General features: G+C 44.5%; 2 protein-coding genes across 4 annotated transcripts in view; both read left to right on the plus strand.

Annotated features, from left to right (window-relative positions):
- Positions 1-948: 948 nt before the first annotated feature.
- LOC120485860 (neprilysin-like) overlaps positions 949-25,869 on the plus strand; it is a 289,808-nt gene continuing 264,887 nt past the window's right edge. For all 3 annotated transcript variants that reach the window (XM_089135413.1, XM_089135414.1, XM_089135415.1), the window contains exon 1: positions 949-1,341. In XM_089135413.1, the coding sequence (XP_088991539.1) occupies positions 1,281-1,341 (61 nt within the window). In that variant the 5' untranslated portion in view covers positions 949-1,280. The remainder of the gene's footprint in view (positions 1,342-25,869) is intronic.
- On the plus strand, positions 15,243-16,718 carry LOC148977339 (uncharacterized). Its single transcript, XM_089116658.1, has one exon. The coding sequence runs from the start codon at positions 15,243-15,245 to the stop codon at positions 16,716-16,718; it is 1,476 nt and encodes a 491-aa protein (XP_088972784.1).

Below are 25,869 nucleotides of genomic sequence, written 5' to 3' on the forward strand. Positions count from 1 at the left end.
TATGATTGCAAATCTAACAAATTCTTAATTGCAGTATGTAATCTCATCGTTTGTTCAATTAAATAATTGCATATCACCCCCTAAATAGTTGATCTGCTTAATTATTTATATTTACAATTTATTGGTATATTTACTTTTTACTTTCGGTACTTAAGTACTACTTTTTAAATCGGATACTTTTGTACTTTTACTCAAGTGATGTTTGAATGGAGGACTTTCTACTTTTACTGGAGTAATATTTTATTTAGGTATATATACTTTTACTCGAGTATAACTTTTGAGTACTTTTACCACCCCTGCCCCCACATTAATTAAATATTTTCAAACTGTCCTTCAAAAAACAGAAATTGTCCTCATGAAAAAAGTCGCCTGAAGAGGTTGCTATAGCATCACGTTACACGAGCGCTTGAAGCTATCAAACATGAAAAGCATTACAAAAAAAAAAACTTTAATGGTTTGTTGAAAAAAAAATTATATATATATTTTATTATAGATATATATATATATATATATATATATATATATATATATATATACATATATATATATACATATATATATATATATATATATACATATATATATATATATATATATATATATATATATATATATATATATATATATATATATATATATATATATGTATATATATATATATAAGATAGTGGAAGGTTAAGAGGGTTAACTGGTTAGACGATTAGAGGAGTTAGACGTTAGACGATTAGAGGAGCCAAAACTAAATTTTATCATTAAGAAAAGAATATCAAAGACTGGCCACCGAAAATTACTGACTGTCAGAACTCCTTTAAAGTCTTTGTAGCCTATAACGTTCACGCTAAGGTTAACTGTACCGATTCTAGAAAAAGTGTGTATCCATGAAATGTAAGCATCTAAGCGGAGCGCAGATTTGCGCGCTATTTCTCCACTGGTTCAAGATCATAGCACAGTTGCGCTCTCGACTCCGCGCTGGCATTGCTACCAGCCTCGGTCACTTCTAAACACCGCCTTTCGTGGGAGGCAACATTAGACACCGGGAGAAGTTATATCGTTCGTTTCGCTGAATGAATCCTACAGATTTTTCTTATATTCATCTTATTCTACGGTGTTTTCTTATACGAATGAAATAAAAACTGTGACACAAGGACTGCCGCGACGTTAACAGGTGGCTAAAGGGAATTGACAGCGCTGATTGATCTATTATTGATATCCAAGAAACCCAGAATACCATTTAAAGTCATTGATCTGGAAGGAGGATATCTTTCTCACGGATTTGATGGATGTTTGAAAGGTTGGTGATGCCCATTTATATCATCGACCGCAAATTTCCAGAAACACCTGGTGAGTCTGTTAAGCATGCTGCACATGGCTTACAGAGATGGTGTGCTGACTTAAAATATTCATTAATGCACTGGGTGTGAAATGATAAAAGTTGTTATTCTTTGGTTTTAATTAGTAACAGTTGTCATGCACTTAATATATTAAGTTGCGCACTGCTCTAAAAGTATCGACAGCATACTGAATGTGTCTAAGTCATTTACAGCCTTTAAATAGCATCTCAGATATTTGAAAATGTAGTAAATGTAAAATTAAATGCATAATTAACATAACTTCTTCTGTTCCTTTGGCAATTTAACTTCTTTCATTCATGTGACGTGTTTGTTTACCTGTCACCTATATTATACTGCTACTCAGTGTTTTTTTCACTTCGCACAAATCAAAAGTGAAGCACCAAGAGGACTGTTGATACAGTACAAACTACCCCAGTAACACATAAACATTGCCCATAGAAGCATAAAGCAAAATAAAGCTGGCTAATAACTCTAAAAACAATGTTTGTTAGATTTTGTTAAAAAAAATCTAATTTTGTGAAGTCTTTAGAAGTATATTGAAATCGGTAAAGATTTATATTTGATCAGCCATGATAGCTTATAAAAAAGCCTGTAGCTCATTTCTAATTTAGTAAAGTAATGGTTTTACAACTCTGCCCTGAATCGTTATCTAATGATTAATTATCATGAATTAAATGTAAATTAAAAAAATTAGTCATGTTTTGCATATCTGGAGACCATATCATGGATGTGATATCATGCACCGGTTATCTCCGATAAATGTTAAAATGTAAAGCAACAAAATGTTTGTGAGGACATAGAGATGAGAAAAGTACATGACTAAGATAGAACAGTGGTGACATCTCACTGAACCATGATAAGTCATGTGATCATGTGTTTCTCCTCAGATCAGAACAATATGGTCAAACCATATGGCAAGCCGTTTTAAGTTTTATTCATTTCCAGGATATGAATTCTTGATATCAACAATTGAATTCTTGATATCAATTTTTGATATCAAGAATTCAATTGTTGATATCAATTTTTGATATTAAGAATTCAATTGTTGATATCCACAATTACATTTTTGATATCAAAAATGTAATTCTTGATATCAACAATTGTATTTTCACTAGTGAAATGTCACCATAGGCTGCCATTCAAAACCAATTGTTGATATTTGATTTCTTACTAGTTGAAAATCCAATTTCACATATCAGAAATACAATTATTACTAGTAAAAACCTTTATTTTTGATATCAAGAATTCAATTGTTACTAGTTGAAATGTCTATCCTTGATATCCACTATTTAATTGCTATTAGTAACAATGATCATTTTTGATATCAATAATTCAATTTTTACTAGTGACAATGTTAATTTCTGATAGCATGAATTAGTTTCTAATTTCTGATAGCATGTGATTGTTACTAGTAAGAAAGCCATTTTATATATCCGAAATAATATTGATATCATAAATACATTTTCAAATATCAAAAAATATAATTTTAACTAGTACCAATTGAATTCTTGATATCAAGAATTCATATCCTGGAAATGAATAAAAGTTAAACGGCTTGCCAAACAAACCATCTATGACTATGGCAATAGACTTTTATAAACCGTTTTTCCCAAACATCAAAGAATGGAAAACTCCATGAGAGAAGAATCAAGAATCAGCACTATCAGCACTATGTTTATCGGATAGCTGTTTAACACGAGATTTAATTTGTTTATTTGTCATCTTAAGTTTTGCAATATGTGAAATGAACTCAATGCAACAGGCTCAAAATATCCAGCACTGAATCACTGTCATATTCTCTTGAATTATATTGCTTTCTGTCATGTTCCACTTAAAATGAAGCCTGAAGTCCTTATTGTTTCCTTGTAGTTTTATAAAAGCCCAGAAAACAACGTCATTGTTCTGCTATTTAGTTAGAATGTATATTAGAGATGTTCAGAAGTGTTAAAAGAGGCCAGACGAACTCAGTCCAACTTTGGACATCATTTTGTTAAAGTTTTACTCAAACAAACATGACAATTATATATGTTTAATAGATATCCTTTGATAATTAGGCTTTATGTTTTAATTTTGTACATTTTTTAATTACATATTTAACCCAACGTTTGGGTCTGTCCATATTTGATCCAATGTGGGGTGAAAACAACCCAGCATTTTTAGAGTGTAAAATTAAAAATACATTATTATTGTACAGTAGATATTTTGTTCATTTTGAATCAAAATCTAACAACACATATTTTTTAAAATTAAAATAATAACTAAATATATAGAAATAACTAAGAATAAGTCATATGTTGATTTCTCTGAAAAGTGTAAACCATGTGGCTCATTTTACCTTTGTCACAGAAAAGAATGATCATATGGATTTACTGCCCAGCAAAATATGTTTAGTTTAGATGGCCATATCTGTGGCCTTATTAAAGTCATCTAGATCCCCCCTTTGAATACCCCCTTGCACATGGTACCAATTATTTTATTCTATTTTTTTTTTTTAATTAAAAAACAAATGTCACACCATATGGCATGCAACAGCAAGCATAATGTTCTTAGAAGCTTCGGTATATGTAAATGCATAAAATCAACGTTGGCTCATTGGAAAAACACACACCTCTACCTACATTTTTGTAAAACTCCAAAAAAGTAAAAAGTGAAACACTAACAACTTTTATTCCTTTTACATAAATTATGATTACATGGGCAGATTATTGTTATTAATTAGGGCTGGGTAATAAATACAGATTTCTCGATATTAATCGATTCTCATTTTTATGAACCGATATCGATTCTTAAATCTCAAGAATCGATTAGTCATCCTGTTTCATTTGAATGAATGGGACATTGTATCGTGGCTGCGCGCATCCAAAAATTGCAATAATCTTTGTCCTTTGTTACTATTGATATGAAACAAAGTCACAATTTTCAAATTACATCCATTTTCTTTAGAAATTCAAAAACATAAATAGCGTTTTGGCGCTGTGGCGTGAGATCGCACTGGTGCAGCTCAAGAGGAGCAGCAGCGCTGATCTCTCTTCTAGCTTAATAATACCAGTAACAGCGCAAAATAAACATGAATGAGCATCTGAAAGTGTGTTAAAAGATAGAGTACAACTTATCGAAATCCGTATCATGTCACATTGATTCCCTCAATCAGCGTTTCAACTGTGGAAAGACGTCAGCTAAACAGCTTGTAATCAATGTCATGTATCGTCATATTTAGCTCAGAAAACCCACATAAACTTGTTAGTCAGCTAGAAAAAAATAACTCCAGAGAGGAGCATTTTGCTAAATATATACACCATATTACATATGCATTATAATCTTAATGTTCTTCAATATTTAATGCATATTTTAATAAATCTGGTAAGTTTTTATGACAGCCACCATTTAAATTTACATTTATATTTCATATAATCTTCTTATTATAAAAATAAATAAAAGTGTAATTTAAGTGTTTTTATAGCTACAAAACAGTTCATTATTACCTTCATATTAGCTAATGAAGCCTAGTAGGCTACAACTAGACTCCAATAGTTTACAGCATTTAAGAGATTTGATTCCCTTAAGAAAAATGGCCATTTATTGTAACTGATATCCAAAATAATCGATATTGAATCTAATCGAATCGTAATCGAAATCGAATCGAATTGTGAAATTTGTCTCAATACCCAGCCCTATTATTAATAAAGTCTTGTTTTCTCATGGTTCCTTGCACAGTATGTTATGACCTCAAAACACATTTACCATAGTGCATGATCTGTATACTAATACATCTTGATGTTTACATCACATCACCAGCTCCATATGTATGGCTTTTCTGACATATCAAACTTACTCGGTTGCACCTGCTACAATATTGTAAATAGAGCATTGTAAATAGAGTCACAATGAAAAAGCACAAGCACTTGTAGAAGGAAACTAAATTAGAAGTAAATTTCATCTGTTTCTTATAAAACTGAATGTGCTTATAGCACCTCACTGGAATGTGGGTGCTACATTCCACTTTGAAGAAGCAAGCATGTAAGAAGCAATGTAAACATGTAAGAATCAATGTAAAATAATTTTGTTAAAAATCCAATTTTAGGATTTAGCTTTAATGTTAGTTAGCGAACAAGCAAGAGTACTAGCAAGTTGTTTCAACAGAGCATGTTTTGATATTTCTTTAGGTTTATTGCTGAGGTTACGGTTGGTGGTTTGGGTTATTTGCAATACAAATGCAAAATTTGACACATTCCTGGAATGCATTTCATAGCATGCAGCCATGCACACCTCACTCCATGAGGTAACAATTTTGTACCAGTCCTTAAAGTCCCTGTAAAGTCAAAATTAAGTATGTGTTCTGAGTCTGTCATAACATAGAAAAATGTGATATGAGCCGCCCAGCCAAATTTGAATGATAAAAAAGCCGGCAAATACATAAAATAAGCTATTAAAATCTTGAAAAAATCAGCAGTTATCTCTGTTCTCAAACACTGGCTGCACTGAAACCATGCCCACTCGCGGGAAAGCTGACGACGGTGATATTAGGTGAAACTGCTCTCGGAACGGGAGGATGAACGCTGAGGCGAAAGATAGTCGTTTCGGCCCCGTTCACCAGCAGCATCGGATTATCAGTGAATCCCAGTTGTCTCTGAGGAAAGTTTATAAAACTATCCAGTGTAAAATGATCACTACAGAGGCGGGTGTTGCTGTCGGTGATCCTCAGCTCTTCATCAAGGTTGGCTCTACACAAAATTAATCCACCTCCTCTTGATGTGATCGCTTTTTGGAAATTTAAATAAAGACACCGATCTGTTTTACATGATCGCATCCAGGTAGTAGCCTATGCATTTCCTTGTCAAAGGCATAGCAAGCTAGCAAACTGTAGACTGTAGTAACTAATAGTACTGACAGTAACTCCCAATTGAGCGGCGAATGCAAATGTGCTCTATTGTTAGGGGAGAGATCAGCCCCCTGTCTATGGATCAGCTTACGTGTGTCATCAAGTTGGGGCGTGTCCACGAGCTCTTGGGCTCCAGTGCGTCATCGAGCCCGGTTTTAGCCCCGCCCAAAAAATCCGTAAAATAGCAAGGGTGAAAAATTGTTTAACGGTCTAACTCCGTATTTTAGTACTTCACAGTTCACGGTCTTTGTAATATGTTTTAACAATACATTTGTAACATTTATAATGTGTTTAGAATTTTTTTTGTTGAATTACCTTTACAGGGACTTTAAGATGTTTTGTGCAACAATTTCCCTTATACAATAGTATGTATGAAAGGTTTGAAAATGTAGCACAAGCAAGCAGGGAAAAAAATAGACTATGGCAGTGGAATGATGCATCAATTTGATGTCCAAGATGGAAGAGTTTGAAGTGCACTTGTAAGCAGAATGTAATTGTGGATGTTTTATTATGTTTCCCTGTCCAACTTCAGCCAGACTGCAAAACGAATCGGTTACCTAACGCAACCTCGGTTCTCTCTAGATGAGGGAACGAGTATTGCGTAAGCTAGCTTACGCTACGGGAAAGATTCATCTTTGCTGAGAAGTTAAAGCCAAAAAAGTATTCCATAATTTTGTAATCATTGTCAACGCAGTATCTCTGAGGTAGACCATGAGCTAGCAGCTCATTGGTTCGCTCAGAGAAAATGCACGAAACTATGGGAGAGCGGCGCTTAGCCCGCGGCCAATGAGCGGACGGCGCTCGCTTATTGCGTCAGAGCCCGCCGAAAGCGAAACGCTGGTGGCGCAAGCACGGCCGGGAACGCAATACTCGTTCCCTCATCTAGAGAGAACCGAGGTTACGTTAGGTAACCGATTCATTCTCTTACGAGAGGTTCTCTCGTATTGCGTAAGCTAGCTTACGCTACGGGAACATCTGGTCAACGCCGTGCGCGCTATGTAACCACTAAGCATCCCAGGGGGAAAACACCGGGGGAATCTTAAAGTGGAAGAAGACAATAAGGCGGCCAGCATAGCGGCCGTTATTATCTAATGCAAAACGCCCTTAAGGCGGCCGGCATAGCGGGCCGTGAACGTATAATGCATAAGCACATAGGGGGAAGCACAGGGGGGGAACCGGTTGTGATAGGACTCCCAATAGTGCAGCTTCTTATAGAGCTGTATAGTACTAGACCGCCAGTAATTTAGCCTGTAAGGCGGGAACTTCCAAGTTATAGAATCTGACAAAAGTGGAGGGGGAGGCCCATCCCGCAGCCACACAAATGTTGTGAATGGAAATTACGCAGGACCATGCCCACGATGAGGCCATGCCTCTGGTGGAGTGAGCCTTGACGCCCAGCGGGCAAGGCAGGTCTTTTGAGGCGTAAGCAGAAGCGATAGCATCCACTATCCACCTAGACAGTGTCTGTTTCGAGGCGGCTAAACCCTTGGTGCGGCCGCCGAACAACACAAACAGCTGCTCCGAGCGTCTGAACGCAGCAGCGCGTGTAGTGTACATTCTCAGAGCCCGGACCGGGCAGAGGCGATGAGCGTCACGTTCGCTATCGGATGCAGGCAGCGCCGATAGAGAAATCACTTGCGCCCTGAAGGGGGTACCAATCGCTTTTGGAACATAACCGTGTCTAGGTTTCAGAATGACAATGGAGTCATTAGGTCCAAACTCAAGGCACGCTGCGCTTGAAGACAGCGCGTGAATGTCCCCCACGCGTTTTACTGAGGCGAGGGCAGTCAGAAAACCGGTTTTTAGCGAGAGGTATTTTAGCTCCACGGACTCAAGTGGTTCAAACGGCGGGGCTTTCAAAGCTTCTAGAACTATAGAAAGATCCCAGACCGACACCGTGGAGGGGCGAGGGGGGTTCATCCTTCTGGCTCCCCTGAGGAAGCGGATGATTAGCTCGTCTTTGCCCAAAGACTGGGCACGCCGGGGTTCAACGAACGCCACGACGGCTGCCACGTAAACCTTTAGAGTGGATGGGGACCTGCCCTTATCCAGCATCTCCTGAAGGAACACGAGCAAAGACGAAACCTCGCACGTCCGTGGGTCCAAGTTTTTGTCGGTGCACCATCTAGAGCAGGGGTTCTCAAACATTTTGGTGCCAGGGACCCCTTTCAGGGGAAAAAAAATTCCAAGGACCCCCCTCATATTTATAACAGTTATTGAGCACAAAGTTAATGTGTGAGCGGCAAATGAAATATTTTTGCACAAAATGAATGGTCTCCACCCAGGGTACTATGCAGGAATTTCTAAATAGCCTACTGAGGTAACGAAAGTGATCTTGCTAGGAATCACTTAGGATCCCTCACTTAGGAATTTTTGATGTTCTTGTTCTACACATGTGCATTTTAAGGTGTTTTAAGGCCCCACAATTGGATAACTATAGATTTAGTAGATGTCAGTCAGTGGCATACATTTTTTTTTTTTTGTCAAGATGTTACGAAACACAATCACATATTCCAATCAGGAATGGCCTTAAAAGAGAAATGTTTCAATAATTAGGCCTATTCTGCACACAAATAAAGCCCATAAGCCTATAAATACAATGGCATTATGTTTAATAGGTGCGTGCGTTGTTAATTTGAGCTACTGTAATAAGCTAAAAAAAAACATACAGTATATGTTAAATATATGAATCCATAATGTTAATCTCATGGGCACAGTATGTTTCTATTGACCTGCTTTTTCCTTTGTTAAAGTTGAGCTTGATTAATACTTTGCAAACTGATTGTTTCAGTCGTTTTTTAAAACGTTTATCTAAAACAGCTGTTTAGTTTATGTTAATTAAGCCCTACATATCTCGCACTTTATGACCGTTGACTGAAACGTCGTGCGGGGAACTTTGAGTTCACTCTTGACGAGCTATCGTTGTTAGTCTGCTGAAGCACCTCAGACGAGAAGGTCCAACCCGATCTCACGACCAAGTCGGACAACCCAACGTCAGTATCATCGCGATATGCATCCTTGCAACCTCAGTTGTGGGTACGGCCCTGTCACTATGCACTTTTATTTTGATAATGATCAGACTTCTAATGTCAAATCTACAGTAGCAGTGCTAGAACTGACTATTGTGCGCGCACGCGAGACGCCTTCGCGCAATTACATGGGAATTTTTCCTCAGGAGTGGAAACAGGAATACTCTTATTTATGGTCATAGATAAGACAAGAGTGCATCATCCGAAACGGTAAAGTGTCCATTTTTTTATTTGTGTATAGGCTACATTATAATGACTACAAAATGTCATGCCTTTTAAAAATACAGAAAAGAACCGGATGCGGGTTCATGCCGTCTCTCTGTCTCCTTTCTGGCGCACGTCCCGCAAAATCAACAGCAGCGAATAGTCTACTTGACGCAAAGACATAGATTATCTATCTATTGAAAACTTTAAGTGTCTACTTTGTATTGTTTTATGTTAAATGCTTTATATAAGTTACTTAGGAATAAACAGCATGTTTTCAGATGATAAAGAAAACATGACTCATAGCATGGAAAAAAACGTTAGGTTGTAAATTATTTCGCGGACCCCCTGGCTTTAGCTCGCGGACCACCAGGGGTCCGCGGACCCCACTTTGAGAACCACTGATCTAGAGAACACAGACCATTTAGCAGCATAGAGCTTTCTAGTAGATTCCGCTCTGGCATGTTTGATCGTGTTCAGAACTCCTTCTGGCAATTTGAAGAGTAGTCGTTGGTCACCCATGCATGAAGCGCCCAGCGCTGTGGATGGGGATGCCATATCGAGCCGCGAGCTTGAGTGAGGAGATCTGCTCTGATTGGAATGGGCCACGGGGCTGTCCGTGGCAGCTGCGTGAGCTCCGGGAACCAAATCTGATTCTGCCAGCGCGGGGCTATGAGGAGCACTGGGTGGCGTGTGTCCCTTATTCTCTGAATGGGGCCAATCCTGGGCTAACGCGTCCTCGCTCTTTGAAAAGAATATCGGGCAGTGAGCGTTCTCTTCTGACGCGAAAAGAACTATCTCTGCTCTGCCGAATAGGCGCCACAATGTTAGAACTGTTTGAGTGTGCAGGGACCATTCTCCGGGGGAGACAAGGTTCCTAGACAGCATGTCTGGACCGTCGTTCAGATGGCCAGGTACGTGCGTCGCTCTGAGCGAAAGCAGGTGACTCTGGGACCACAATAGGATGCGGCGCGTCAGATGAAAGAGATTCTTGGATCTGACCCCGCCCTGACGGTTGATGTAGGACACCACGGTCATATTGTCTGAGCGAATCAGGACCTGGTGACCGTGTATGCGCGGGAGGAAAAACAGCAGCGCGTTTTCGACCGCAAACATTTCCAGACAGTTTATGTGTAGGGAACTCTCCTGGCTCGACCACTGGCCGGTGGCCGGTGAGCCCTCGCAGACCGCACCCCAACCCGTGTTGGATGCATCTGTCGAGATGACTTTTCGGCGAGAAAAGGTTCCCATGGTAACGCCCCTCTGAAACCAATCGATTACTGACCATGGTTGCAGTGCAGTGATACATGTCTGTGTAACCTTGACAATCTGGCGGCCCGTAGTCCACTCGCGGTGGGATACGCGGCTCTTTAACCAGAGTTGAAGGGGGCGCATGTGCAAGAGACCCAGCTGTAGCACAGCGGAGGCTGAGGCCATATAACCCAGCATCCTCTGAAAAGACTTCAGGGATGTGTGGGTACCCATCCGAAAAGAGGCGGCTAGACGCTGAACACGGCGCGCACGCTGTGAGGATAAGCGAGCCTTCATCGTGATAGAGTTCAAATCTATTCCAAGGAATGAAATAGTTTGACTGGGCTGGAGAGAGCTCTTTTTCCAGTTGACAGAGAGTCCCAGCACTTTCAGATGGTTGAGGAGAACTGCGCGGTGTGACAGAAGCTCCGTCTGGGATTGTGCTAGAATCAGCCAGTCGTCCACATAGTTTAAAATGCGCAGCCCCTGACTCCGCAGGGGGGCGAGCGCTGTATCCATGCACTTCGTGAACGTACGGGGTGCTAAGGATAGGCCGAACCGGAGAACGGCATATTGGTAAACCTGACCCTCGAAGGCGAAACGTAGGAATGGCCTGTGACGAGGATTTATCTGGATCTGAAAATAGGCGTCTTTCAGGTCTAGAGAGATAAATCAGTCCCCCTGGCGGACGTGCGCGAGGAGTTTTCTGACTGTGAGCATTTTGAACGGTCTCTTCATGAGCGCTTTGTTCAAAACCCTGAGATCTAAGATCGGCCTGAGGCCGCCGTCTTTCTTGGGAACAAGAAAAATAACGGCCGTAAAACCCCGACTCGGTCATAGATGGCGGAACTCTCTCTATTGCGCCCTTCTGCAGCAGCTTCGCTATCTCTGAGCGGAGCGTGTTCATCGCAGCTGGGCTGACAGCGGATTCGAGCCGAACGCGCGAGCGGGGCGGGCGGCGACGTAACTGTTATAGATAGCCATTCTTTATGATGCTTAAAACCCACGGGGAGATGCTGGGGATGGCTTCCCACGCTTCACAGCATGCGTCTAGCGGATGAATGGTGATTTCGCCCTGATTGCTGCACACAGCGGACTGGACACTGTGTGTGGGCGCGCTTAGAGTGTGTGTGGCAACGGGACTTACACTCAGAGAGGAGTTTATGGGCCGTGAGACAGAGCGAGCAGAGGGGGGACACGCGCATGGGCTCGTGGGCGTGTTTATGTTCTCTGCTACTAGAGCGGTCAGTGACCGCTCCATGAGAATAGGCTCTGTGGGAAACACGGGGCATATGGTGCTTGTGTGTATGAGTGAACACATGCTTGTGGGCACATTTTTTACACTTGAGGCTTTTATGCTCTTTTGTGAACTCTCTGGGTAGCCGTGAAAACGGCTTTTTTTCGCTCATAAGCGGGCAGGGAAACCGGCTTGTTTGTGGCGGTAAACACTACTGTAGTCGGCGAGGCGTCGGGGACTAGCAGATGACGAAACTTTGACGGTGGTCCGGCCGCAGCGGGAGAGGGCTGTCTCTTTCTCAGCTGTGCTAGGCAGACTTTTGCTGATCAGGCTTCAGCGTGATCTTGGGTCGAGGCCCCCGGGGAGGAGGCTGTCTGCGGCGGCTGTCAGAGCGAGGGCGGCCGCCCTGTCTACGCTGGGGCTGCCGAGCTTGCTGAGGCGGGCGCTGTTGCAGGGTTCTGGCAGGGGGCTCGTGAGAGCGGCCTGCAGAGGTGCTGGCGCGGCGGGGCAGGAACAAGTTCATGGCCTGGGTCGCTTTTTGTACCTCGGAGAAGCCGTCAACGATGCCAGTGACGGCAGATCCGAAGAGGCCGGTCGGAGAGAAAGGCGCGTTGAGGAACACGGCGGGTTCTGAATCTCCCAAAACGGCAAGCATGAGCCACACGTGTCTCTCAGCGACACAGAGGGCGGCCATGCATCTCCCCAGGGCTTGTGCGGAGGCTTTAGTGGCGCGAAGGGAGAGGTCCGTAGCGCTTCTCAGATCCGAGAGGCTGGGCGGGTTCCTACCGCTATTCGCCATTTCGCACAAGATGTCGCTCTGTAGCACTTGGAGGACTGACATGGAATGCAGCGCTGAAGCGGCCTGTCCAGCGGCGGCATAGGCGCGAGAATGAAAAGTGGAAGTCGCTCTGCACGCTTTTGAAGGAAGCGTAGAGGAAGGACGCCATCTAGCAGAGGGCGGGCAAAGGTGAGCGGCGACCAGGTCCTCGACGGGCGGCATGGCAGTATATCCCCTCTCGGCGGCTCCGTCCACTGAGCGCCTGTGAGAGGAGACGCAACAGTTCCTCTTCAATGCCAGCGCGGGTCCCTGCAGACTCTCTTGTCGAAAAGCCAATCGACGACCAGTCCTCGCTGTCAGAAACGTGCAGCGAACAAGAGTCCTTCTCTTCCGCGGCCACTCGGCGGCAACTGTATGTCCGGCTGGGGCGGAGAGGGAGAGTGGTCGGTGGGCGGCAGCGCCGGCCCGCATGGATCCGCAGGGGGCTCCGGCGGCCTCTGGGAGCGGCTTTCTTCTTCTGTGGCGAAGTGAGAGGTGGCGCGGGAGCGGTCTTGACCGCCTGCAGTCGTGCCCGCAGGGAGGACAGAGGCAGGTCTTCGCAGTGGTCGCATCCTCCGTTGGCGAGGGCGAGCTCTGCGTGTTCCACTCCAAGGCAGAGAGCGCAGATGAGGTGGCGGTCTCCTTCTTCGAGTGGAGAGCGGAATGAACCGCAGGAAATCCGAGGCATCTTGATAAAGACGCTCGAGCTCTTTTGTGAATGGAATAAAGCAAAAATGATACGGCGTCGGATGGCGCTAGCTTGCAGGACGGCTGAAGGTGGCAGACAGCTGGCTTCCTCAGTCTCCGGAGCTCGCTAGAAGGTTGCCCTCTTCTCCCATAGGTTTGTGCATTTTCTCTGAGCGAACCAATGAGCTGCTAGCTAGCCCCGCTCATGGTCTGCCTCAAGAGATACTGCGTTGACAATGATTACAAAATTATGAAATAATTTTTTGGCTTCAACTTCTCAGCAAAGATGAATCTTTCCCGTAGCGTAAGTTAGCTTACGCAATACGAGAGAACCTCTCGTAAGAGAACCACAGACAAGGTGTGTTTTTAATTTTTTACAATAACAAAAGGTCTGTGGATAAAATTATTGTCTATAAACTATTAAAGGCCAGGCATAAGCTTTGAGGCTATTTTGTGTTTAACAGCATGGAAGTTCAGCAGCCTGATCAGAGACATTTAAGATGGAAGTGTAAACTGTGTAGTTTAGTTGTACAAACATAACAGGTTTTGAGGGCTGTCATACAGATTTCACAAGCCATATGGTGGGTATGAGGATGTGTTTTGACAGACATGCTTGGAGGATTCACCATTGCTGTGCCAGGAGCGAAGCAGACGGTAGATTTTAAAGCCACCACTGTGATTTACCATGGCAGTGCCAAAAAGGAATCAAACAAAAGCTCTTAAAGTAATAGCAGTATTGAAGCATTAAATGTGCATTATGGTTGACCCTCACAGTGGCACTCCAACCTAGAATCTTTGAAGCTAGTGCGAGGCAACATTAGATTGCTAATTAGATTTTCAAGTCTTTTGCCACAATCAGGGTGATTGTCACAATGAAAGATCTATGAGGTTTGATAATTTACTACTAATTACTCACAGCTCCAGTCCATAACTTTAAAATGAAAAAAAAAAAAAATATGTAGAGTGAATATGTAGAGTAGTCTGCATATTAATCTGGGACATTAGAAGGTATTTTAACATGAAAATAATATCTCTTTTAATTACACAGGCTGTTTAGCTGCTGTGACTTCCTGTATTAAAAATATGATTTCTTAAATTTAGTAGGCTATAAGTTTTGGTGTGTGAGCACATCAGCATGGCTGTGCTGGAAGAGATTAGCCTGAAAGGTCTTCCTGTTCCTAAGTCCTTCAGGGAGATGCAGAACCCCCGCTAAGGCAGGTTGGTTCCCTGCCGATCCACATACGTCAGACGATATCCGTTCAAGGGGTCCTGGGACTCTCCATGTGTGTCAGGATTATACCTGGTGTGGCAAGTGATGCATCTGTCACCATCTATTGCACGCTCCCTCCCCTTTTACAATAATCTAACTTTACTCCCTGCCTGAGTGTCCTAGATGAATTTGGAAAGTCAAAGCTGGCGAAGACTAGCCTGACTACGTCAGACTTCCTACTTCCGCTAATTTCATTTCGCTCCTGTAGTGAGTCTGAGATAGCGGCCTATCTTTCAGTTCCCTATCGAGGGAACTCAAACTGCGTCCAAGTGACACTTTGGGGGAACGCCCCTCAGCGTAGCGTCTCTGAAGCATGAATGAAACTAAGCCAATCTCCGATTGGATCAACGTGATGACGTGATGTGTGACGACACATAGGCGGAAGCATATATAAGGAACCGGCACACACAACATGTCAGCTTTCTGTTCTTCAGCTAAGCGCTCTCTGTGACTGTCAGTCTTATTTATTGTTTGTCTGTCTAAGCATATCTCCCTAAAATCTAAATAATGGCGAGTATGAATTTCAGGCGGTGTGTGCACCCTTGCCCTCGCTACATCACGGGCGGGGACACACACCAACTGTGTACACATTGTCTGGGAATGCAGCACGCGCAGGCAGCTCTCGAGGGAGCTGCTTGCGAGCATTGTGAGGCTTTACCGCTCCGCGTGCTGCGTTCCCGGCTGGCCCTTTTCAATGAAGAGGGTCAGCCTCGTGAGCCCCGTGGTGCGGGACCCGCGTCCGCCGAGGCGGCGCGGCGACGCTCTTCATGGGGCTCGCAAATGGATCTGTCTGGGGATCCCGAGGCTGCTGAGGCACCTTCTCGGGATTCATCGGACAGTTCCGATGCCCTCGAGCCTCGCGCAGAAGCCCGCTCGGCGGCTTCTTCTGCGCGAGTCGAGGATCCGATGCTTGAGCTGTCTGCTTCCGAGGAGGTGGACGTGCTCAGCATCGAAGGGGGCGGGGACTTCGGGGATGACTCGCCACCCCGTGTCCCCGCATATGAGGAGCTGGTAGAGGTTGTTTCCCGTGCAGTGGCTCATTTAAAGATCGATTGGCCACAAGAAAAGCAGGAAGTGCAAGTTAAAAGCAAATTAGATGAGCGCTTCCTGCAGCACAGGGAACAACCTCATCATCGGGGCTTACCGTTTTTTCCCGATTTGCATACTGAGGTGTGTAAATCGTGGAAGAAACCCCATTCTTCTCGTGTTTCCAATCCCACTATATTAAAATATAGTAATATCATGGGGGCACGAGAGAATGGTTATGGGATGATGCCGCGGGTTGAACAGCCTTTGGCTAATTATTTATCACCTGAGTCGGCATCATCCTTTAAAGCCCCGGTGCTGCCCACCAAGCCATGCAGAGAAACATCTTCACTGGTGGGCAGGGCATATATGGCTGCGGGTCGGGCTGGTGCGAGTCTTCACACCATGGCGCTTCTCCAAGCGTACCAGGCCGACCTTCTTAAGGATATTGATGAGGGCGAGGGACCAACTCCGGAGGATGTGGCGGAGTTGAGGAAGGTCCCTGATTTGTCTCTCCGAGTCACCAAAGAGACGGCCCGCGCTGTCGGTCGCTCCATGGCGGCAATGGTGGTCTCGGAGAGACATTTATGGTTAAATCTGACGGGCATCAGGGAGAAAGACAGGGCTTTCCTCCTTGATGCCCCGATTTCGCCTTCTGGCCTGTTCGGCGACGCTGTTAATACCGTTGTCGACAGGTTTCAGGAGGCGAAAAATCAATCAGCGGCCTTCAAACAATTTCTCCCTCGTCGCTCAGTATCCGGGAAGTCTGCCCCCAGTGGGCAGTCGCAGCCTCAGCCAGGTACCAGCTCCTCCACCTACAGGCAGGTTCAGAGAGAGAGCGTCGCGTCTAGAGCCCCCCCTCAAGGAGCTTGGGGGCATAGACGGCGCTCTCAATCTAAGCCGCAAGCCAAGCAGGGCGACCTGAGGGCCGTCCTGCAGGCTAAGAAAACATCTAAGAGGTCCTAGCAGTGCTAGGATCTCTGCGGGCGGCCCCACCCGTGATGGAGCGACTGAGGTCGTCTCCCTCGCGGAGCCCGCAGGAAATCGATGTTGTTCTCCCGCCGTCAAGTACGTTTCGGGACGCATCGGTTTCCAGCGATCGCAAGCTGCTTTGTCCGCCCCACGAGCCTGCGGACGGGCAGCGATTGCGTTCGCCCATTGAGAATCGTTTTCGGTCCAGTCCTGCCGGAGATTCGTTTCAGGCGGTCGAGAACGAATCCCGATTAATACCCGAAACCAGGCTCGAAAGCCTGGTTCCCTTGGCGAAATATTTCGATGCATGGAAAAATCTAGCGAATATTTCCCCGTGGGCGCTGCGCACGATACAATACGGGTACAGGCTGCAGTTCGAGTTCCACCCACCCAGATTCAACGGGGTGGTCTGGACTGTAGTCAACCCGACGCAGGGTCGGGTATTGGAACAGGAAGTAAACTCCCTGCTGGCAAAGGGGGCCATAGAGCATATTCCTCCACTAGACAGGGAGTCCGGGTTTTACAGCCGCTACTTTATAGTTCCCAAAAAAGATGGGGGGTTGCGTCCGATCATAGATCTCAGATATCTGAACCGCTCTCTGAGGAGATTCAGGTTCAAGATGCTCACTATTCCCATGATCGTGAGTCAGATCCAATCCGAGGATTGGTTCGTCACGATAGATCTGAAGGACGCATACTTTCATATATCCATCCTTCCATCCCACAGGAAGTTCCTGAGGTTCGCTTTCGGGGGCGAAGCGTACCAATATCGGGTTCTTCCATTCGGCCTAGCTCTCTCTCCCCGCACATTCACCAAATGTATGGATGTAGCTCTAGCACCTCTGAGGCTCCAGGGCATCAGGGTGCTCAACTATATAGACGACTGGCTGATTTTGGCCCAGTCTCAAGAGCTGGCGGTTCAGCATCGAGATGTTGTTCTTGCCCACATCCAGAAACTGGGGTTGAGACTAAACACGAAGAAGAGCGTGTTGATACCAGCCCAAAGGACTACGTTCCTGGGAGTGGTATGGGATTCGGTCGTAATGCGGGCACGATTGTCGCCTGCGCGAGTCGAGTCCATTCTGGCCACAGTGGCTGGGATAAAGCTAGGCCAAGCCGTCACTGTCAAGCATTTCCAGAGAGTGCTGGGACTCATGGCAGCAGCGTCCAACATCATTCCATTTGGCCTGCTGCACATGAGGGCCCTCCAGTGGTGGTTAAAAACCAAGGGGTTCTCCCCGAGGGGAAACCCGTTCCGCACAATCAGAGTTACGCGCAGATGCCTTCGTTCTCTGGTTATGTGGAAGAAAGCTTGGTTCTTGTCCCAAGGTCCAGTGTTGGGAGCGCCATGTCACCGGAAAACCGTTTCGACAGACGCTTCCCTCACGGGCTGGGGCGCGGTCATGGACGGCCGCTTCACGACAGGCCTATGGCGGGACCATCATTCCTCCTGGCACATAAACTGCCTGGAAATGTTGGCGGTCTCCCGGGCTCTGAGGAGCTTCCTGCCAGACCTCAGAGGTCATCACGTCCTCGTGAGGTCAGACAGCATGTCAGTGGTGGCCTATATAAACCATCAGGGGGGCCTGAGGTCTCGCCCTCTATGCAGACTGGCGCATCAGATCCTCCTGTGGTCCCAGGGGAAACTGTTGTCTCTGAGAGCAACATACATCCCGGGAAGTCTAAATCAGGGAGCAGACGTCCTGTCGAGACAGGGGCTGAGGCCCGGGGATTGGAGACTTCACCCCGAGGTGGTGGAGTCGATATGTCAGAGGTTCGGCCCTGTGGAAGTGGACCTGTTTGCGTCTCGAGAGACGACCCACTGTCCGCTGTGGTTTTCCCTCACCCCTCCAGCCCCACGGGGGCTGGATGCTATGGTGCAGACGTGGCCGAGGCTGCGTCTGTATGCATTTCCCCCGATCGCTCTGCTCCCGGGAGTTCTGGAAAGGGTCCGTCGCGACGGGATCAGTCTACTGTTGGTAGCCCCGTTGTGGCCGGCCCGAGTATGGTTCTCGGACATAATATTGCTCCTAGACGGCCCTCCGTGGGAGATTCCCCTCAGTAGGGACCTGCTGACACAGGCGGGGGGCTCAATATTTCACCCTCGGCCGGAGTTATGGAAACTGTGGGTCTGGCCCCTGAGGGGGCACAGTACCTAGAGGCCGGCCTGTCAGCTGGAGTAGTGGAGACCATACTCAGCTCTAGAGCTCCCTCCACGAGGAAACTGGATGGTTTAAAGTGGAATGTGTTTATTGATTGGTGTAGGAGGCGTGAGGTTGACCCAGTTAACTGCCCAGTGGCTTCAGTGCTGGAGTTCCTCCAAGATCGCTTCTCCTCTGGTCTTACCCCGTCCACGCTCAAGGTGTACGTGGCTGCCATTGCGGCTTTCCACGCTCCGTTGGGTGATGGGTCTCTGGGGAGACACCAATTGATCGTACGTTTCCTCCGTGGAGCTTGGAGGATGAGACCTGCGGCTCGTACCAGGGTTCCCTCTTGGGACCTGGCAGTAGTTCTAGAAGGATTGGCTGAGGCCCCCTTCGAGCCACTGGAGTCGGCTGAGGCCAAGAACCTAACGCTGAAGGTCGCTTTTCTGTTGGCCATCACTTCTCTGAGGAGGGTGGGAGATCTTCAGGCGCTCTCCATATCTAACGAGTGCCTGGAGTTTGCTCCAGGCAACATTAAGGCCATCCTTCACCCTAGGCCTGGCTATCTGCCTAAGGTGCCATCTAATGTGGCACGGCCTACGGTTCTGCAGGCATTTCATCCCCCACCTCACCTGACGGCGGATGAGGAGAGACTTCATAGGCTCTGCCCTGTCAGAGCACTAGGGATATATATTCAGAGGTCCTCTTCATGGCGGAAGGCGGACCAGTTGCTGGTATGTTTCGGGTCGCCCAAAAAGGGGTTTCCGGCCTCAAAACAAACCATCAGCAACTGGATTGTCAATGCGATTTCCACAGCTTATCAGGTGCGCGGTATGCCTTCACCTTTGGCTGTGAGGGCCCATTCCACTAGAGGCATAGCATCCTCTAGGGCCCTTCTCGCAGGGGCCCCCATCCAGGAAGTCTGCGATGCAGCTGGATGGGCTACCCCACATACCTTCATTAGGTTTTACAGCTTAGACATTCCGTCGACACCCGGCTCTCTTGTGCTCGCGTCCTGAGTGTGCCTGTGAGCAGCTTCACACCAGGACAGGCAGGGCGCGTTGTGGCGTAGTGGGTACTCGTTCCCCCAAAGTGTCACTTGGACGCAGTTTGAGTTCCCTCGATAGGGAACGTCCTCGGGTTACGACTGTAACCCTTGTTCCCTGAGAAGGGAACGAGAACTGCGTCTCGTGGCCACGCCTTCCCCTGCCTGGGAGCGCTTGCTTCATCACAGAAGCTGACATGTTGTGTGTGCCGGTTCCTTATATATGCTTCCGCCTATGTGTCGTCACACATCACGTCATCACGTTGATCCAATCGGAGATTGGCTTAGTTTCATTCATGCTTCAGAGACGCTACGCTGAGGGGCGTTCCCCCAAAGTGTCACTTGGACGCAGTTCTCGTTCCCTTCTCAGGGAACAAGGGTTACAGTCGTAACCCGAGGACGTTTTCCACCGGCCTGAAAACAGCCGGCCAATCAACGAACAGAGGGCGGGCTGAGAGCCATGACGTAGACGCTAAGCGCCAAGTTTTACATTGAGAAATCGAAAACCAAAACAACCGCAGAAATGGGAAACAAGACACGGGATGCAATTCGCTCTGTGGAGAACATTCCGGGGTTTTTCAAACTGAAGCAAAGGTCGTTTACAGCCATGTTCACTCCGGTATTTCGCTCGCATCATCAGTGTTTACAGCTAGGACCGGCGCGTGCACTTCTGCCGCTCTAGATAAAAAACAATTTTGCTGCCCCTCTATTTGCAACATATACCAGCAAAAAACAGCATGCTTGGCCATTATGTAGCTTGCACAACGCGCATACACTTTTGATTCTCTCATCAACACAGATGCAGCCGTTTTTATTTTTGCAAATCATTATAACAAGGAAAAATATTAACACTTCAAGCTTAGGCATTTAGGCTACCCAATTTTTTCAGGCTAATTGTAGTAATGACGGATCAGACCTGTTTGGCCATAACTATATGCATAACTATAAGGACATAACTTACCCCCATTCAACGTCAGTTCTCCGTCTTTTACGGCCATGACAAGAAAGTCGGTCTCCTCGGCTGTGAACGCTCCTGGTGCGCTCTTATTATCATATTATTATTATCATAATAATAATCCACCATATTTCGTTTCGACATCCTGCTGCATTAGTCCCAGATATGTGATTCATGAACGATCTGTTCATTGTGTATGTCACGTGACAAATGAACGTAAGACTCGGAAGGTAAAGTGATTATTAAATATTCCCTGTAAATAATTTTTTACTGCATTATGATTTCTTAATTCAGAATATGATCAACATTGCGTAGGTGGATGTGATCGGGGAATTTGGCTGTTAAAATTATAACATTAAGCCACTTTAATAAACGAAATGACTCGAATGACTCAGTAAAATGAATGAAAATCAGTAAAATTAATGACTCGTGAGAGCAGCGGCTCGGTCTCGCAGCGCTGCGGGGCGGCGGAAGCTAAATCATTCATGACTCATGAGAGCAGGGGCTCGTCCTCGCGGCGCTGCGGGGCAGCGGAAGCTAAATCAGTCATGACTCGTGAGAGCAGGGCATGCCGACGTTGAGGGGCGGCCGCAACTCAGTAATTCATAAAAATAACCTAGTTTGTGAATTGTTCATTCCCGGTTGGCACACGTTTTGCAGCCCTTACAAAAGTGCCGCTCCCTGTTTACAGTAGAAGTTCGATCATAGATTTGAGTTCGATGCATAATGTCTTGATGCGGCCATGTCGGCGCATAACATACGTCATAAATAAACTTATCTGATTGGCTTACGGGTAACCAATGATTTTAAACTTCAGAGAAGCGCCCCCTTGCGAGAGAGAAAACACTTCTCTATTATGCCATTCCAGACTCTGTCTACGAAGCAAAGTGAAGTAGCAGAGTCTGGTATTATCAGGCTAGGCGAAGATGCCCTTTTTTCAGATTTTCAGACATGTCACAGTAATGAGAAACAGTTCTGCCTTGAGCTCTGATCATGTCCTCGGTGGGGAGTCAGAGGACATAGATAAGCTGTCACATAGCCAGGCTAATATCAGGGGCCAGGGCTGGGAGAGATAAATGTCTTTGTACGGTACATCACTGCAGCTGTGCGTTATGTTATCTAAATTTAGGAAAAATGTTACCCACCAGAAAAACTCTAGATGCGGATAAGTTAGTCTTAGAACATCAATAAAGGGAATGTAATATCAATATTTAACAAATCAGAATGGTTAAGACTCAGCGAAGAATTAACCAAAACGCCAGTAGCCATATCACCCTTTAGCCCAAGACAGGTTGATCACTGAAGCTAAGCAGGGTTGAGCCTGTGGCCAGTTGCATAAACATAATCATTATGTTAAGACAGTGTCTTAAGAACTAGTATGGCCAACTAGCAGTTAGTTAGGGCTAATCAGTCTTGCTGTTTGGTGTCAAATTAGACTAATGTACGTTATGTAACTAACTTTAAAAAGTTATGAACAGTCTTCAAGAAAAAAAAAAGGAAACTTAGCAGTTTATGCAACTCATAACATCCTGCGGCATCCTGGCCAAAATTTGCCCAGTGGCTTCGGTCCATCATGGCCTCCTACTCATCCCCCTTCGAAGGATGCACCATGTAGCCTTTGTATGATTTCCTAATTGCACAACCAGGTGTTCCATATTACCGTTCCAGACACCAAGCAAAGGTGCGAGAGTATAGCTGGAGCCAGTTGTTATAGTTATGGAGCTAGAATTGGCTATTGTCATTGTTATGTTTTATATTTTACTGGAGGACATGGTGAGGATGTTTCAGCTCTGGCGCTGCCGGGTCACGTATTTTCGGCCTAGCCAAGAACATGGCCAGCTGTAACTTGAGCTGGTTCAAAGGATCAAATGTTTACTATATCTTACCTTGATGGGATTTTGTAGGCTACTGTATTCTTATAGACTGTGGTGAATATATTTACACAGGTTTTCAACCCTATTTGAATATAAAACCTATTTTACAAAAATTCCAGTGCAAATGTTACTCCCGCTCGTCTTCGGCAGATTAAGTCACTGTTGCTAGGCGACAAGAACAATCCTCCGTAGACTAGACCGGTCCGAGCGCTTCAGATGCGTATTTTGATATGGGAAGCTGATGTAGTTAGCTGATGTAGTTAGCAACAATTTGTTAATATTGTGAAAATAGGCCTACATTTCAAAATAAACAAGAATGTAAGGAACTACTTTGTTAATATTCATGTACAAATGTGAAGTACTTTTTTCCCACACAGAACAGCAACACTACAAAATTATGTTATTTTACAATATGATGCATTGTTTTACATTGAACTACACAAAAGTATATAGTTTAAATGTATCAACCTTGAAAATATTCAGAAGTAAAATGCAACATACACAGTAATGCAGTAGTAATATAAATGCAAAACCATCATAACCCTGACAAGGAGTTTTTTTCCCCCTGCAGATTATATACCTTTACTTTTACTCTTGATACCTTAAAGGGACTCTGTGTAGATTTTTAGGTATTTTATTATCTGAAATCAATATTTTTATTCATAAATATGTCCTCAATGGTGTACAAATACCTCTGCAAATTATCTGACTTATCCTCGTAAATGAAGAATTTATTATCTTTATGTACATGGGACGGGTAGGTTCACGGAGGCTTCCATGTCCGTTCCGCCATCTTGAAAACTATAATAGCAGAGAGGGTCAAAAAGTACCACAAGCCAAACGCGTTTCCACAACGCGTTTTCGTTCAGACTCAGAGCCATCGTCACGTCACATTGAGAGGCGCATTCCCTGCAAGTTTAAACGGCTGCATTGCACTCCTATGATTGCTGATTGCTCTTTTGCTCTATTATTTGTAATTGCGGACCATATGCCGAGTCACAGGAGAATGCATCCTCCTCGCAAAAAAAGGCCAGACTTGAACGAAAAAGGAAACGTGACCGGAGATTGCAAAAAACAAGACCATTCATTTTTCCGTCATAAAATTAATCGGATATGGTTCGATTTTCTGCGTTTTTCGCATCCAGAGCCAGCATTTTGAGAGGTCTTTTGACAATTCAGGGCCGGGGGAGCTCGTCCTCAAATCATTGAACGTTATGCGCCGTGCTTTCAGTTTCGGTTTTCAATTCGATCAAGTGTTTATGTTCTCTTCTCTATATTGGATTATGAAATTAATAAACCTCGATCCTCTTTCAATCAGATTGAAATTTAGGATCGAATAAAGTGTGATTGAGCAGCCTATTCGATAACTAATGTATTATTTGGGCACACAATATACACAATACACAATAACAGCCTAGCTGTTCTGTCTGCCCAGCGCTTCCACAGGGCCGCGCGCGGGTGTGTGTGTGTTTGTCCATACCTGGTCCATACCAGACACACTGCCAGTCTCCGTTCAGAATCGATTGGTTCACGGAAATTGGTGGTCTTGTTTTTAATATGTGGCTCCAGAATCGCTAGCAAAGCATCAAACTGTCCCACTGACATTCTGAGGTAAATTTTGAATCGCTCAGGATAAATTCGCAACTTCTTGATAATGAACTCCTTCCTCTCGGCGCAATTTCAGGATTGGATGGATATTTTCTATTTCTTCTCTTTTCAATATGAGAGAGGGCAAAAATCATCCTCACTGCTTGACGAATCCATTTGGTATTTTTGCGTTTTTTCCCCGCAAAGGTTTAATAAATACGCAACGGACTCGGTGTGCAAGGTTTCTATGCGTGACGAATTTTTAGGCTGACGTACAGGAAAATACGCATACGAATATTTCGTGCTCAGTGTGCAATGGCCTTAAATATCGGGATAGCGTTTTCAACCGTGGAAATAGCTAATGCAGCAGAAAGATTTCAGAAGAGACGCTGAAGTTGCCTGCTTTCTCCTCGACAGGTTAGTCAATGTTACAGTCTGACTTAATTTTTTTGTCATTGCTTGGTTGTGTACTTTATTATATAGACAGTATAACATTTATAGGTAAAAAAGTTAAACAAGGTCTTTGATGAATAGCAGCTATTGACTACTTTACTCGCAGCTATTGTGAAGGAAGGTGCTAAAAACAAGGTTTGTAAGTTAATTCTTTATAACCTATAAATTCAGTAAGAATATAGAGATAATGATTGCAAGAAAATATTGAAGAAAATATTGCTCTCTGTAAGATTTTCTATAGCTTTCTTTTTATATATAAATGATCAATTAGCTAAAATTGTGATTTTGCTATGTGGATAAGATTGTACAGAGAATTAAAATTAATTTATACAGCTAGACACATAAATTGTACACATAAGTTAACACATAAGTTGCTGTATTTTTTTTTTTTAAGTTACAAACCTGTTCACCCGGAGAAAAACTCGATGAAGTGTTACTACAAGACATCCTGTCATAGCATTTTTGGTACATAACGGCAACCGTAGATGCAATACGCACTTGAAAAAGCGAGGCGCTGGAGAGCAAAATTCGTTTGAATGCAAAATACTATTTAACCACTAGATGGGGGTATTTCCTACACAGAGTCCCTTTAAGTACTTAGAGCATGCAAGATAATTTTGCTTAACTAAGGTTTGAAATATATGACTATTAGTTTTTCCCCAATGCGGTGGTTATTAGTGGTTCAGAGCCGATCCTCCATATAGAGTGTCAAAGTTACAGTAGGTGGACAACAAGAATAACACTTAGCCTACTTCTCGGCAAATCCACCGTGGCAAAATGAAATTTAAAATGACAATATCAAGTGTGTGTGTGTATATATATATATATATATATATATATATATATAATCTTTTTTTAAAAATATGCAACACGTACTTTTAAACAACAAATAATAACATCTGAACCAGTGCTTCTGCTCCTGTATTAAGAGATAAAATGCAACACGTTTCAGTTTCAGAGGCCGTAATAAGTGTTTTGAGGTGGTTTTGAACGAAATATTGAAATATTGAAGTTTATAATTGAATACAATTATAATTAGGCTGGCGTTTTTAGTATGTCGTTTTTTTTTTTCAAATAATTCAAGAAC

Source organism: Pimephales promelas, chromosome 10 (genome assembly GCF_988280905.1).
Source record: "Pimephales promelas chromosome 10, fPimPro1.hap1.1, whole genome shotgun sequence".
NCBI classification, from domain to species: domain Eukaryota; kingdom Metazoa; phylum Chordata; class Actinopteri; order Cypriniformes; family Leuciscidae; genus Pimephales; species Pimephales promelas.

Bases quoted from the DNA above. Each gene is read 5' to 3' on its own strand.
- LOC148977339 (XM_089116658.1), top strand. From the start codon at position 15,243: ATGAATTTCAGGCGGTGTGTGCACCCTTGCCCTCGCTACATCACGGGC.